General features: G+C 33.2%; 1 protein-coding gene across 3 annotated transcripts in view; it reads left to right on the forward strand.

Moving 5' to 3' along the window:
• The window catches only part of LOC127862749 (uncharacterized), an 81,464-nt gene extending 68,046 nt beyond the window's left edge, over positions 1-13,418 (forward strand). For all 3 annotated transcript variants that reach the window (XM_052402014.1, XM_052402021.1, XM_052402007.1), the window contains exons 3-4: positions 12,399-12,515; positions 13,145-13,418. In XM_052402014.1, the coding sequence (XP_052257974.1) occupies positions 12,399-12,515; positions 13,145-13,226 (199 nt within the window). In that variant the 3' untranslated portion in view covers positions 13,227-13,418. The remainder of the gene's footprint in view (positions 1-12,398; positions 12,516-13,144) is intronic.
• Positions 13,419-16,934: the final 3,516 nt, after the last annotated feature.

Below are 16,934 nucleotides of genomic sequence, written 5' to 3' on the forward strand. Positions count from 1 at the left end.
CCCCAGAACAACTTTATTGCGCTACTAATCCGGTAATGGTATAAACTTGACTGTACTTCAATTCCCGTGTTAACTATGTTAACATCGAATTTTGCAAATATTTTGGTTTGAATCTATTACTTGTGAACCGAATTGTGTTGCGATGAAATTTCAGGAAAATCAACCCTTCGACATATTATAAAAAGTTATCTCTCAAAATGTAACAAAAACGTCCGGTTTAATAAACGTACGAGACGAGTACCTCCCAGAAAGATGTCCCTTCCAGCGAAGTTCACACAATGAATTTAACCCCATATCGTTGTGGATCCACCGGCCCATGAAGCTCTTTAAAAATGTCAGCTGCTGTTGATGAGGTTGGAGTAACTCTCATCAGCTGACAGCCTTTTTGGTGGTCACATTTTTCGATGTTTATTGCCAACATTAGCGATGTGGACGCCGCCATGTTTATAAAGCGTAAACGAATGGATCTGTCGTTATCGGCTACAATGCGCTATACGTAAAACTCGTTCCGTACCGTACCGAAGAAAAAACATCGCTGACAGATTTTTTTTCCGCGGACTAAAAAAATCGTTAGGGTCGGGGGCAAAAAATAGGGTCGGTCGGGTTCCCTGAACCAAGACTATTTTTTTGTTTGGCCTTAGGCAGAACTACTGAATTAGATATTGACTGTTACTTAGAATTGCCATAAACACTATTCTATATGAATTGTCCGGACCTAAATTGAGATTGTCCTTTTGCTATTGTGGAGACCTTGTGCAAGCTCTTCAGTTTAGTTATCAACCTGTGGACAACATTCTGCATATCTAACTAATGCCATTGACAATGTTTCATAAGTATGGCATGATTGCTTCTAGTTTTTTGTGACAGAAATTAATCGAAGTCCTATATAACAGACAGGTGTCTGTTCAAATAATTATGTTCCTTGGAAAATTAGGCCCCCCAAGTTCTAGGTTAATACTATACCATTAGGATAATTATGCCATTTAATTTTCAGAGTGTCTGTGCTGCATGTATTAATGAAGGGATACAAAAAAAACAGAATATAAAAGCAATTTTTTTATGGGGAATGTAATGTAATAACTCTTGTTAGGCAGTCATTTCCACAGAAAGACAATGAGCTTGAGCATTATATGCCCTTACGCCCAGTCTCATCTAGCAACCACAGAAAATGAAGCTGGTGCAAATTGTATGTGAGGCAGCCTACCTTAAACACTAAAAAAAAGTTTAAACAAGGCTTTTCTTTATTTGGTGAATGTATCTGATTACCTGGGCATTGTTTCTGTTGCTAGGTGAAAGGGATTGCTGTTACTGTTTCACCTGAGAACTGTGATTATTTTCTGATGTGAGCATGTAATGATGGTACTTTCATAACTGGGCAATATATAAATGCTTATTTACCAATTGTTTAATCTGATTGCAGGTATTTTCGTTACTACAAAATTATTGTCTCAAATTAATCACCCATTATTTTTGTTTTGGTTCATATTTCTTAATTGTTGTGACTGTGGTATGGACAACATACATGTATTTGTTACAATAATGTTTGATATGGGTGCTTAAATACATTTAAGCGTGCAAATGTACTTGATACATGGGCAGCTTCAGTATGCAAACTTGGTGATATTCTTGCATGATGTGTTAATTTCTTATTAATTTAATCCTTTCCCACTGAGAACCAAAGTGAAAATGGCTATGGGCAAACAGTATCAAACCAAAGCAGCCCACAAGTAACTCGCAGTCGACTGGTCAGGTTTTATGCTGTTTGCTGCTCCTCATCATTATCTTATGGTTGGAAATAAAGCCTTTAAAACTATTTTCTAGTAAATAACGTTCTTTAATTCAATTTGATTTTCTAATGCATCCTAGTGTGTTTCTAAGTGATAATGGTAAAGGGTTTATACCTAAGATGATTTCTCAACTGTGAACACATACATTCAAACATTTTTTTTATATGTTAAGGCGCGTAATTATTAGTTTATGATCTAAACTATATATAATAATGTGTATAAGATCTGGGCACCATATGTGGATTTAAAAAAAACAGAAGTATTTTAACTGTACTTGTTATCAATCTGATGCTTACGTTTCTTAAAATGCTTTATTTGTATACAATTTGAAATGGTTTAGTTTATAGACCACTAGCCTGCACTTGAAAACATGGTCAATCTATTCAGCATTCTCATGAAGCAGTGTTAAACCTTACTCATCTTATGAGACAAACAATGAGGTCTTCATTTAATTTAAGTGCAATTTTAGACACTTCAATGTTTTGTAGTAGAGACATGTGATTGATGGGCTGAATTAGTCTCCTGTCTATGCAAGATGTCATTCTTTGCTGATGGTGTCTCAGTTTCTTCCTAGATTTATTGAGAGTTTGCATACCACGCTGTGCCTCTTGGTATGGAACCAAGAATTTTAAAACGTTTTTGGATAAAAGAACCATTAGAAATGTTTTTTTTGTTTTGTGGTATTTGGTATCATGTTTGCTTTCTGATAACATTTAAAGGTCAAAGAATTAGTATGTCCCTGGATTGAATGCTGGGGGTCAATTGTTTTTGGCCTGTCTGTCATTCTGCCTGTGTGTGTGTGTCTGTCACAAAACTTTAATCTTGGTCATAACTTTTGCAATATTGAAGATAGCAACGTGATATTTGGCATGCATGTGTATCTCATGGAGCTGCACAAGAAAGATTAAGGTCATCTTTCAAGATCAAAGGTCAAATATATGGCTTCAAAGTGGTGAAATAGGCGGCATTGTGTTTCTGACAAATACATAATGTACATCTATTGTTTTTTTCTTTGAAACACGGAAAAAAAAAATCCACAAATATTGATTTCCTTTATTTTTGAAGGATAGCCCAACCATCCAACCCAAGCTATTGCTATCAAACATGAAATAAAATCTAATTAGTTTGTTTTATGTCTTTACAAATGTTCAAGAGATAGTGGAAAATATATCTCAACTCAGACTATAAAGTACAACCTTTTTAAAACATTAGCGATCAATATGTTTCAAATATGGTTCTCTTTCAATTAGAATATGACTATATGACTATATTACCCTGACCTTATTGAATATGAACAACTTCCCCAACATGACCCAAATCTATAAACAAGAGCAGACAATTTTATCAAGGATTTTGTAAGAATTATGGCCCTTTTTCTACTTAGAATATGCATATTATTTATAAATCTATGTTAAAGTTTGCATACCACCTCATATTTTGTTTATGTCCCTGGACATATTTCTTTTATATTTTGCATACTTCTATGCTAACATAACCCCAATCTATAAACAAGAGCAGACAGCTGTATCAAGGATTTGGTAAAAATAATGGCCCTTTTTCTACTTAGAATATGCGTATTATTGATAACTCTATGTTTAACTTTGCGTACCACCTCAAATATTTTCTATGTCCCTCAACATATTGCTTTAATATTTTGCATACTTCTTAACCAACATGACCCCAATCTATAAACAAGAGCAGACAACTGTATCAATGATTTTGTAAGAATTATGGCCCTTTTTCTACTAAGAATATGCATATTATTGATAAATCTATGTTAAAGTTTGCGTACCACCTCAAATATTTTCTATGTCCCTTGACATTTTGCTTGTATATTTTGCATCCTTTTTAACCAACATGACCCCAATCTATAAACAAGAGCAGACAACTGTATCAAGGATTTTGTAAGAATTATGGCCCTTTTTCTTCTTAAAATATGCATATTATTGATAACTCTTTGTTAAAGTCTGCATACCACATCAAATATTTTTTATGTCCCTTGACATATTGCTTTTTTATTTTGCATACTTCTTTACCAACATGACCCCAATCTATAAACAAGAGCAGACAACTTTATCAAGCATTTTGTAAGAATTGTGGCCCTTTTTCCACTTAGTATATGCATATTATTGATAAATCTATGTTAAAGTTTGCGCACCATCTCAAATATTTTCTATGTTTCTTTACATCTTGCTTTTAAATTGTGAATACTCGTTTACACACATGACCCCAATCTTTAAACAAGAGCAGACAACTGTATCAAGCATTTTGTAAGAATTATGGCTCTTTTTCTACTTAGAATATGCATATTATTGATAAATCTATGTTAAAGTTTGCGTACCACCTCAAATATTTTCTATGTCCCTTGACATTTTGCTTTTATATTTTGCATACTTCTTTGCCAACATGACCCAAATCTTTAAACAAGAACAGACAACTGTATCAAGGATTTTGTAAGAATTATGGCCCTTTTTCTTCTTAGAATATGCATATTATTGATAAATCTATGTTAAAGTCTGCATACCACCTCAAATATTTTCTATATCCCTTGACATATTGCTTTTATATTTTGCATACTTCTTAACCAACATGACCTCAATCTTAAAACAAGAGCAGACAACTGCATCAAGCATTTTGTAAGAAGTATGGCTCTTTTTTTCACTTAGAATATGCATATTATTGATAAATCTATGTTAAAGTTTGCGTACCACCTCAAATATTTTCTATGTCCCTTTACATTTTGCTTTCATATTTTGCATACTTGTTAACACACATGACCCAAATCTATAAACAAGAGCAGACAACTGTATCAAGCATATTGTTAGAATTATGGCCCTTTTTTCACTTAGAATATGCATATTATTGATAAATCTATGTTAAAGTTTGTGTACCACTTTAAATATTTTCTTTGTCTCTTGAGATATTGTTTCATATTTTGCATACTTCTTTACCAACATGACCCCAATCTATAAACAAGAGCAGACAACTGTGTCAAGGATATTGTAATAATAATGGCCCTTTTGCTACTTAGTATATGCATATTATTCAGAGCTCGATAAAATTTGGGTCTAATTCTTATTTACTCCCTATTTTTAAACTTAATTCTTATTTTACGTGTATTTATAAAATTAATTCTTAACAATATATTACAAAATAATTGTTTATTCATTGTTTTTGACACATCAAAAAATTGAGTCATTTACGCAAGAGCTTATAAATTCATCAATTATTGACGAAACCATGCTTTGGGTATTTGAATCTAATTGAAAGAATGCATGCAGCGTGGACTTTTGACACTGAAATGGCTTTTTTGCCTTCCACGCTTCGGTCGGCCATTTTGATTTCTATGTAAAACGGTCACTGACCATTGTGTACACACCGGTCTTACTGACCTGTGTACTAACGCGCAAGGAATTGTGGGTAGCACTTCCTTTACAAGTGAAAAGTAAAAGCGAAAGTAAGTCAAGTAATCGTGCTTCTGAAAATCGCTAGCAGTCTTTATTGAGATACAAAATCGCATTTAAACATACTAAATAACATTTCTTTAAACAAAATTCCATTTTAAACACATATTTAACACCGTTTTTCTTATTATAGAAAAATATTCATTCCTACGCAGAACTTTTTTGGCGTGAGCACAAATCCCCAAATCAGGGGAATGTGATGCGTCTTAGCATAGAGGTGACAATAACGAAGTGACGTCACCATCTATGTATAGAATGGGTCACTGACAATCGGCTTAGGTCATAATGGCCTTTTGGTCGCCATTAAAGTCATGTCAAAAACTATATTTAACATTTAATTTTAATGACATTTTGGATAGGTATACAGTATATTACTTGTGTATAAAAATTACGATAAGGGAAATTAAAAAGGTACAATAAACAGTAATGACTCGCCTGCAATACTAGGAGAACAGAATCGAGACCGTTTGGCCTTTTGACCGTTCTTAGGTGTGGCTCTTCCTCACAGCAAACCCTTGAGTGACGTTAACTTATAGTTGTAGTTTTAATTGAGCGCCTAGACGAGTCAGAACCGGGATGAAATGTTTACCGTATATAATTTGCTACTGGAAGTTTTACGCACGTTCGAAAATTTTGAATTCGTGTTTTATTTTTTCAATGCGTAACTTAACGCAAAGATTTTAAATCTAAATCATTATTTAAGAAATTTAATTCCTTTTTACGCCTTTACGCATGTTATCTGGAGCACTGATATTATTGATAAATCTATGTTTAACTTTGCGTACCACCTAAAATATTTTCTATGTCCCTTGACATATTGCTTTCATATTTGGCATACTTCTTAACCAACATGACCCCAATCTTTAAACAACAGCAGACAACTGTATCAAGGATTTTGTTAAAATTATGGCCCTTTTTCTATTTAGAATATGCATTATATTGATAAATCTATGTTAAAGTTTGCATACCACCTCAAAGATTTTTTATGTCCCTTGACATATTGCTGTTATATTTTGCATATTTTTTTAACCAACATGACCCCAATCTATAAACACGAGCAGACAACTGTTTCAAGCATTTTGTAAGAATTATGGCCCTTTTTTCACTTCAAATATGCATATAATTGATAAATCTATGTTAAAGTTTGCATACCAGCTCAAATATTTTTTATATCCCTTGACATTTTGCTTTTATATTGTGCATACTTCTTTACCAACATACCCCCAATCTTTAAACAAGAGCAGACAACTGTATCAAGAATTTGGTTATAATAATGGCCCTTTTTCTACTTAGAATATGCGTATTATTATATATTGATAACTCTATGTTTAACTTTGCGTACCTCCTCAAATATTTTCTATGTCCCTCGACATATTGCTTTCATATTTTGCATACTTCTTTACCAACAAGACCCCAATCTATAAACAACAGCAGACAACTGTATCAAGGATTTTGTAAGATTTATTGCCCTTTTTCTATTTAGAATATGCATATTATTGATAAATCTATGTTAAAGTCTGCTTCCCACCTCAAATATTTTTTATGTCCCTTGACTTATTGCTTTTATATTTTGCATACTTCTTAACCAACATGACCCCAATCTTTAAACAAGAGCAGACAACTGTATCAAGCGTTTTGTAAGAATTCTGGCCCTTTTTCTACTTAGAATATGCATATTATTGATAAATCTATGTTAAAGTTTGCGTGCCACCTCAAATATTTTCTATGTCCCTTGACATATTGCTTTTATATTTTGCATACTTCTTATCCAACATGACCCCAATCTTTAAACAAGAGCAGACAACTGTATCAAGCATTTTGTAAGAATTATGGCCCTTTTTCCACTTAAATATGCATATTATTGATAAATCTATGTTAAAGTTTGCGTACAACCTCAAATATTTTCTATGTCCCTTTACATCTTGCTTTTATATTTTGCGTACTTGTTTACACACATGACCCCAATCTTTAAACAAGAGCAGACAACTGTATCAAGCGTTTTATAAGAAGTATGGCCCTTTTTCTACTTAGAATATGCATATTATTGATAAATCTATGTTAAAGTTTGCGTGCCACCTCAAATATTTTTATGTCCCTTGACATATTGCTTTTATATTTTGAATACTTCTTTACCAACATGACCCCAATATATAAACAAGAGCAGACAACTGTATCAAGGATTTTGTAAGAATATGGCCCTTTTTCTTCTTAGAATATGCATATTATTGATAAATCTATGTTAACATCTGCATACCACCTCAAATATTTTCTATGTCCCTTTACATATTGCTTTTATATTTTGCATACTTCTTAACCAACATGACCCCAATCTTTAAACAAGAGCAGCCAACTGCATCAAGCATTTTGTAAGAATTATGGCCCTTTTCCCACTTAGAATATGCATATTATTGATAAATCTATATTAAAGTTTGCATACCACCTCAAATATTTTCTATGTCCCTTTACATTTTGCTTTTATATTTTGCATACTTGTTTACACACATGACCCCAATCTTTAAACAAGAGCAGACAACTGTATCAAGCATTTGTAAGAATTATGGCCCTTTTTTCACTTAGAATATGCATATTATTGATAAATCTATGTTAAAGTTTGAGTACCACTTCAAATGTTTTCTTTGTCCCTTGAGATATTCTTTTCATATTTTGCATACTTCTTAACCAACATGACCCCAATCTATAAACAAGAGCAAAAAACTGTTTCAAGGGTTTTGTAATAATAATGGCCCTTTTGCTGCTTAGTATATGCATATTATTGATAAATCTATGTTTAACTTTGCGTACCACCTCAAATATTTTCTATGTCCCTTGACATATTGCTTTCATATTTTGCATACTTCTTTACCAACATGACCCCAATCTTTAAACAAGAGCAGACAACTGTATCAACGATTTTGTTAGAATTATGGCCCTTTTTCTATTTAGAATATGCATTATATTGATACATCTACGTTAAAGTTTGCATACCACCTCAAATTTTTTCTATGTCCCTTGACATATTGCTGTTATATTTTGCATATTTATTTACCAACATGACCCCAAGCTATAAACAAGAGCAGACAACTGTATCAAGCATTTTGTAAGAATTATGGCCCTTTTTTCACTTAGAATACGCATATTATTGATAAATCTATGTTAAAGTTTGCATACCACCTCAAATATTTTCTATGTCCTTTGACATATTGCTGTTATATTTTGCATACTTCTTAACCAACATGACCCCAATCTATAAACAAGAGCATACAACTGTATCAATCATTTTGTAAGAATTATGGCCCTTTGTCTACTTAGAATATGCATATTATTGATTAATCTATGTTAAACTGTGCATACCACCTCAAATAATTTATATGTCCCTTGACATTTTGCTTTTGTATTTTGCATACTTGTTTACCAACATGACCCCATTCTATAAACAAGAGCAGCCAACTGTATCAAGCTTTTTATTTGAATTATGACCCTTTTTTCACACACAATATGCATATTATTGAGAAATATGTGTTAAATTTTTGTACCAGCTCAAATATTTTCTATGTCCCTTGACATATTGCTGTTATATTTTGCATACTTCTTTACCAACAGAACCCCAATATATAAACAAGAGCATACAACTGTTTCAAGGATTTTGTAAGAATTATGGCCCTTTTTTGACTTGGAATATGCATATTATTGATAAATCTATGTTGAAGGTTTCATACCACCTCAAATATTTTCTATGTCCCTTGACATTTTGCTTTTATATTTGCATATTTCTCAATCAACATGAACCAAATCTATAAACAAGAGCAGACAACTGTATCAAGCATTTTATAAGAATAATGGCCCTTTTTTCACTCAGAATATGCATTTAATTGATAAATCTATGTTAAAGTGTGCGTACCACCTCAAATACTTTCTATGTCCCTTGACATATTGCTTTTATATTTTGCATACTTTTTTACCAACATGACCCCAATCTTTAAACAACAGCAGACAACTGTATCAACGATTTTGTTAGAATTATGGCCCTTTTTCTATTTAGAATATGCATTATATTGATAAATCTACGTTAAAGTTTGCATACCACCTCAAATTTTTTCTATGTCCCTTAACATATTGCTTTTATATTTTGCATACTTTTTTACCAACATGACCCCAATCTATCAACAAGAGCAGACAACTGTATTCAAGATTTTTTTAAGAATTATGGCCCTTTGTCTACTTAGAATATGCATATTATTGATAAATCTATGTTAAAGTTTGCGTACCACCTCAAATATTTTCTATGTCCCTTGACATATTGCTTTCATATTTTGCATATTTCTTTATCAACATGACCCCAATCTATAAACAAGAGCAGACAACTGTATCAAGCATTTTGTACAAATTATGGCCCTTTTTTCACATATAATATGCATATTATTGATACCGTAAAACGTTGTGTATAACGCGCATTTATGTATAACGCGCATCTACTTTTTAAAGCTAAAAAATCGGGAAAAAAAGTTTTTGAAGCAAAAAAATCGGGGGAAAAATTCCGTACCGCAGGCTAACTGAAAATCGTTATATTTACATTGCCGATCTTACTTATTCTTTTATTGCTTCAATTATAAATTATTTTTAAGACGAAAACGATACAACTAGTTGGTGTTTTTTTTAAATCATATTATGCGTAAAAATAAATGTTTGGATTTAAATGAATTATGCATGAAATGCACACTTTCCACGAGGATACCATCAAGGTTTTCATCATATGTCTCCGAAGTAACTGTCCACGATTTTATCGTGGAGTACACATAACGGATGGATTAGTTATAACTAAGAAACTGACATTATTGATTGGTATTGTCACCTGGTTATTCATGCATGACTAATTCACAACCGCGCGTTTTATTAACAATGCCGATATCATGCGTTCTTTTCGAGTGTCTAAAATTGACAGGAGACTTTAACGACTCAAACTTCTCAACACCATCACGACATTACCGGCGATAAACAAACAATGGAGGTGTGAAGCCGTTTGCCGGTTCGCATGTTTTGATAATAGCCCAGCTACACAAAACTTGACAGGTGACGCAAATTGCTCAATAATCACATCCTCAATCTTGACAAGACGTATGAAAACGTGTAAACAAACACAGCATCAATTTTATTAACACATTTGAAAAGCAAGAAAAATAATCTTAAATATATCGGGAAATACCTTGCCGACATACTATTGTAAATCGACAAGTGCCCCCAAATAAATTGTGTAACCCTAGTACAGTAGGGTATAATATTGTGGGAAAAGTAAACAATAACATTTAAATAAAAATGGCTTCCTCGTTTTTTATTCTCTTCTTCAAATTTATTTGATTTCAATGCTCTGTACGTACCTGAAAAAGATAGAAAATATATATGTTAACTTTATAATGTTTGTTCATCTTATTCAGATCGTCAATATAACACTATTATTATCATAGTTACAGTTAAAACACCGGAAAACAGAATGATGCGAATTACCGCTACTGGGTAACTGACAGCGAAAAAATGTCTTGGCATGGCTGTTGTTGTGCATAACGCGCATCACGTTTTTAAAATGAAATTTTGGGGTAAAAAAGTGCGCCTTATACACAACTTTTTACGGTAAATATAATTATGTTAAGTTTGCGTACCACTTCAAATATTTTCTATGTCCCTTGAGATATTGCTTTTATATTTTGCATACTTCTTAACCAACATGACCCCAATCTATTAACAAGAGCAGACAACTGTATCAAGCATTTTGTAACAAAAATGGCCCTTTTTCTACTTAGAATATGCATATTATTTATAAATCTATGTTAAAATTTGCATACCACCTCAAATATTTTCTATGTCCCTTGACATTTTGCTTTTATTTTTGCATACATCTTAACCATTATGACCCCAATGTATAAACAAGAGCAGACAGCTGTATCAAGCATTTTGTAAGAATTATGGCCCTTTTTTGACTTGCAAATTGCATATTATTGATAAATGTATGTTAAAGTTTGTGTACCACCTCAAATATTTCTATTTCCCTTGACATATTGCTTTCATATGTTGCATACTTCTTTACCAACATGACCCCAATCTATAAACAAGAGCATACAACTGTATCAAGCATTTTGTTTAAATTATGGCCCTTTTTCTACTTAGAATATGCATGTAATTGATTAATCATGTTATGTGGTGGTTTTACATGTATAACTTTTTGATATATGGAGTGTACAAGTAGTACTGCTTTGTTATTTGTTAAATATTTTATGTTAAAGAATAAAATAAACATAAAATGTGTGGATTTGGTCAGCTGTATGGGATGGAGGAGGCTGAATATGTCGCGAAATTAGTCAGTGACAACCAAGATGTGGTCAGGGAAAAGTCAGTAAAAAGTCAGGGAATTTTATTTCATCTGGATGGTGGCAACCCTGATCAAACAAAACTTGCTGTGTAATTACTCAACAAATTCTGAATAAACGAGATAAAAATATCTTCAACTTGGCTATATATTAGCTGATTGACTGCCTGTAAAATCTTTCTGTTCATCCCTCAATTCATCTCTCTGTCCGATACAAATGACATAACTCAATAAGAACATAAGACATAATAGAAAAATTAGGTAAACATGTTTTAAGTGATAATTAAACAGCCTTGTTGTTGATGAAAATATAAAATGTCAGGTGTGATACACCTGCAGTTACTCATAATTTGATGGTAGGCGAGATGATATAATTAACGAAGTATTTTAAACTAATAGTTATTTAGAATGTTAAAAAAATCCTGTTATGCCTCAAACAATTGAATTTTGTTATTTTATCTAATCCAGAGTGGTTTTTTTGCCCCCTTTCATCTGAGTTCCCCCCTTTCAATGTCACACTCATTATTAAAAACAAATATTATTAACTTTTTTGGATCTATATAAATGAAGCATTTTGTTTAACCATGTAAGGGGAAAAGGGCTTTTTCCTTTCAAGAGTCTGATGGTTCTAAAATCACACCCCTGCTAATAGGTACTAACGGCAATATAAATGTCACTATATTTTTAATAGCAATTTTCACCATAAAAGGATAAAAGCATTGTTTTCATCAATGATATTGAAAAAGATTGTCAATATGAATAAAAATCATGATATCTGCTGTTGTTTTTCAGAACAATTTTCTCCCACCAATACTGTACATTCAAGCAGACAACTGTTGGCGAGAAAACAAAAACCGATATGTGTTTTCATTTCTACAATCGCTGGTTGCAGAAAGGATTTTCAATGAGGTACATGAATTATGTCTTTCACTATCGATCATACAGTTTATTAAAATCATTTTGAATTACAAGTGTGTGGTCTTCTACTGTTGATTGGAGGTAAATAATCTGTAAATCCTCTGTTATTCATGTCAGCTTGTGCATCAGTCTGTCAGTCTGAATGTCCACAAAATTTGATGAAACTACTTCTCAAAACGTAATTGTCTGGTAATTGTTAACAGACTAAAAATGAACACGGCTTTGATAAATGGACACAAGATCTTATTATGAGACATTTTTTAAACCAATAAAAGAGCAACATGTAGGCAATGTACATTCTCAAATTCATGGCTAAATATCTTATGTCTCTTACTCTACAATATATAATTATATTGTTAAGGTTCACATGTCCTTTTTGATTGTTGGCCAAACTCATTAAGACATCGATTCACAATTTAGCATGATTTCAATGACGGTAGGTTCCAAAGATGCGGAAGCTTTGAAGACTTACTGAAAATTTTTCAAAGTGCTGAAAGAGTGATGAAAATATTTGATGTAAAAAATGGTTAGAACCAAATCTCAATGTAGCTCAACACGTAACTCGGCCACTCCATTATAGATTTGTTAATGTTGACGGCATCGTTATTTTTTTTTATAAGGGACTCCAACATCAGCCCTCCAGGACTCTACATGATGGACATTTCCTACAAAAAGTTCCTGAAGGAGTACCAGAAATTGTAGCTTCTGATTCTTCGAAGATCGAAATAGATTTTTTTCTTCAAAATATCGATGCCATAAGGCTGCTTCTCAAGCAAGAAAACTACAAAAAATGCAAAGATTTTTATGAAACACTGTAATGGTAAACGAAGATGCTAGTGAATTTCCCCTTCCGCTTCTACCTAAGCAGCCGATTGAGACCACAATTCCAAAAGGTGCTGGCTTAGTACCAGAAGTAAGAGAACTTCTGGAAATAGAAAATCGTCTGCCATTCGTGAGTATATTGAAATATAGTTTTGATAAAAAAACTCTGTACATGAATTTGATGATAGATGATTATACCCCCATTTCTTATATAGGAGTCACTTTGTCGGTCTGTCCCGAAATTTCATCGGATCTTCACCAAACTTGGTCACAAGTTGTATCTAGATGATGTCTATGTCAAGTTTAAATATGGATCATGCCAGGTCAAAAACTAGGTCATGGGGTCACTTAGTGTGTATTAAACCAAAAGTTTGTCTGGACCATAACAGAAAGTGGCGTCTCATCAGGATCCAAACTGTTTGCTATCTGAAAGTATTCTTTGAAAAAATCGAAGAAAATTTTTGAACACCAGCAGACGACATTTAAGCAGACAACATTTTAGCAGATGACAAATTTCCTAGCACGCAAAGGGTTAAAATTGCCTGAAACCGAAAACATGTATTTGCTAAAAGATTATGCGTTTCACCACTAAAATTCCATGTAATTTATGGGTTTTTTCCTTTGTCAAACAAATTAAAAGCCACCTTTTATCGTTGAATTTTTTGCAGCAACTGCCAGCTGTTAGTAAAATTACAACCATTTGAAAGGTTGACATTATATATGTATATTTTTTTAATTAACTCACCCGTGATTTTTTGTTGATTCTGCGATGACCTGGTGTATGAACTCTCTCCCGGTTGAATCAGTTGCTATAGCAAATGTTGACTTCGTCATGGACCGTAAATCAGTGTCCGACAAATTTCTTATTTTTCAGGTAGCCTTCTGGGCTACCAATAAAAATATTTGGTAGCCCATAAAATTGTCCTACAAAATGATAAGAGGCAGGTTTTCATCTTTATTTTATTTCTTTATTTACATAAAATTATACATAATATGTATACATACATATACATAATACAGCAAGTAGTCTGATGTACACAGTCAATATCGTAAATTAATGTAACAGTACAGGCACCGTGTACTTAAATGTAAATGTACCAAAGAAAATCATATACTACATGTAGATATTTCATGTATGTGTACTTAAATTCGAACAGCACGGTAAGTCGGAAACGTAAATAAAGCGTTAAGATGATCAATACGATTGACTCGTATGGTGTTAATCAATGCAATTGCCCTTTTAACAACAAATACCAAGTTTCAAGAAATCGAGAGCATTAAATCATTTATTTACTTGTGTCCGACTTTAAGTACTGTCCAAAATTACGTCAGTCAGTCAGTATGCAATACAATAATTGTTTCAATAATGAAGGAACTGATACAGCGTAACATTAACAATACAGCGTGTTTACATGATATTTTATTAAGAGGAAATGTCAATGCCAAATAATTTGCGAGATACCCCGGTACATTAGTTGAAATTCACAACGAAACTTTTAATGGAAATTAAATGATCCCAATGATGTACCCGCTACGAAATTTTTATTTACAAATAAATACACCCACGCCAATTTTCGCACGCTTTTTATCAGGACAAAGAAATTCATTTATTTAATGTAGAATTTTATAACCTAAAATAGCTGTACACAACGCGTGCAAACCGTGGCAGGTGATTTACTCATGTTGCAATTACAACGGTCCAGATTGGGAGCTTATTTCATCATATCTTTAAATAGAACCATATGCCGAAATTCATTTGACACTTTAGAAAATTTCAAACGTTTGTGTTTATGACTCTTATCGTCTATATTACTCATCCATAATTTGGTTTTAAAAATATAAATCGGGCATATATGGGATTATTTATTAACAGTCGATTAATCCAATTATTAATTGACAATGAAAACTAATAAGCAGGTGTTAACCGCGCTCACACTGTTATTAATATTCATTTTCGGTTTCGTTACCGTTTTGAAGAATCCGCTATTGTTTTGATTTATTTAAAGTTCGGCGTCTTTGGATATTTAACGACATCAAAAACGTTGTCGCTATTACTCATTGTTGCGGTTAACAAAGAATTCCAAACTGCGAAATGATGTTGCATCATGTGCGCCAACTATCCAACCGGCTCTCATTATATTATTAGCAGACGAAAAATGTTGATTCTGATTGGATGATTAAAATACACTGTTACTGTTTACGACATAACCGCAAGTGATCGGTGACTGATTAGATAATTGATTGCACTTTGTTATCGGATTATAAGCAATACACAGTGTACAAACACATGGTCAGCGTGTTTATTCTACGTATGTCTGTCAATAAACCGGGCTACCGCTCTTATAGATTTATAGTAGCCCGGCGGGCATCAGCTGGAAAATTTCAGTAGCCCGATGAAAAATTTCGGTAGCCCCCGGGCTCCGGGCAATGGATTTGTCGGACACTGCGTAAATTCTCTTGACCACTCCTCAGAAGGTTGTACATTTAAAAAATCATACCCTGTTTTGAAGACCACACGGAGTATTAATATTAAACGGTACACTGTTGTCATTTAATTTTTCCAGATCGCTGTCAAATATTACAGGTTTGTGATCGACACTCCCATGTCCACTTCACTTAAGCTGCTTAATTTTTGACTAGCAGGTTTCATTACTTGATGAAAATTGCTGGTCTTTCAAATTAATGTTATACATGCTTAAGAGATGCTTGGAAATTCCATACTTCAGACTGTCCAGCGATTTTTTCTTTAGTTCCTCGCCGTTTTTCTGACGTACAGATGCATAGAAAACGCGTAACTGGTTGTTCAGTTCCGCTGGATTTTCGACGAGATCACCAAGATCCATGTGATTGGAACAAAGAAATTTGTTGAACAAGTTCATACCATGCTTAACTACACGTTTAGTGTTTTTAGAGTCCTTGTCATGATCCAATGACTTCAAATCCTCCTCGCTTATCGTTGAAAAACGTTTTGCTTGCCATTTTGTCGTCTGTTTTACAGCGGAAAGGCAAAACTGCGTACTGTGCATGCGCGAATGGGACAGTGAAATTTTCGAACATTCCGCACGTGGTTGCTAAGGCAGCGGGATACAGTATTTTTTGTACAGTCAATTTTTCCCGCTGGTGGCACGTGATTGCCAAGGCAGCGGATACAGTACTTTTTGGACAGTAATATTTTTCCCGCTGGGTCTGACAGTATTTCTATGTCACAATGACCTATGGGAGTTTAGCATTGTGAATAAAAGTGAGGTTTAATAATAATAAATGTCCTGAGGAACTGATGTCTCGATACGCAATAGAACAAGTGTCCCAATAGAAAGAGTTATTGCCTTATGAAACTTTTCTTAATGTATACATGTTGTTCTGGGTTCATTAAAGATGGTGACACTGTGTTAAACAGGCCTGTCCTTTACAAAAAGAAAGTTTTTAGGGTCATTTTTTATTTAGATGGTTATCTCATTTTTGTCTATTATTAGTTTGACAATAAAATTGTAAAGTTAATAGAATGGTATAATACTATATTTTCCTTAAATGAATCCAATGGTAAAATTGAGAAAATTATTGTTTTTATGAGTAAATTGCCTTTCCGTA

Source organism: Dreissena polymorpha, chromosome 1 (assembly GCF_020536995.1).
Source record: "Dreissena polymorpha isolate Duluth1 chromosome 1, UMN_Dpol_1.0, whole genome shotgun sequence".
NCBI classification, from domain to species: Eukaryota; Metazoa; Mollusca; class Bivalvia; order Myida; family Dreissenidae; genus Dreissena; species Dreissena polymorpha.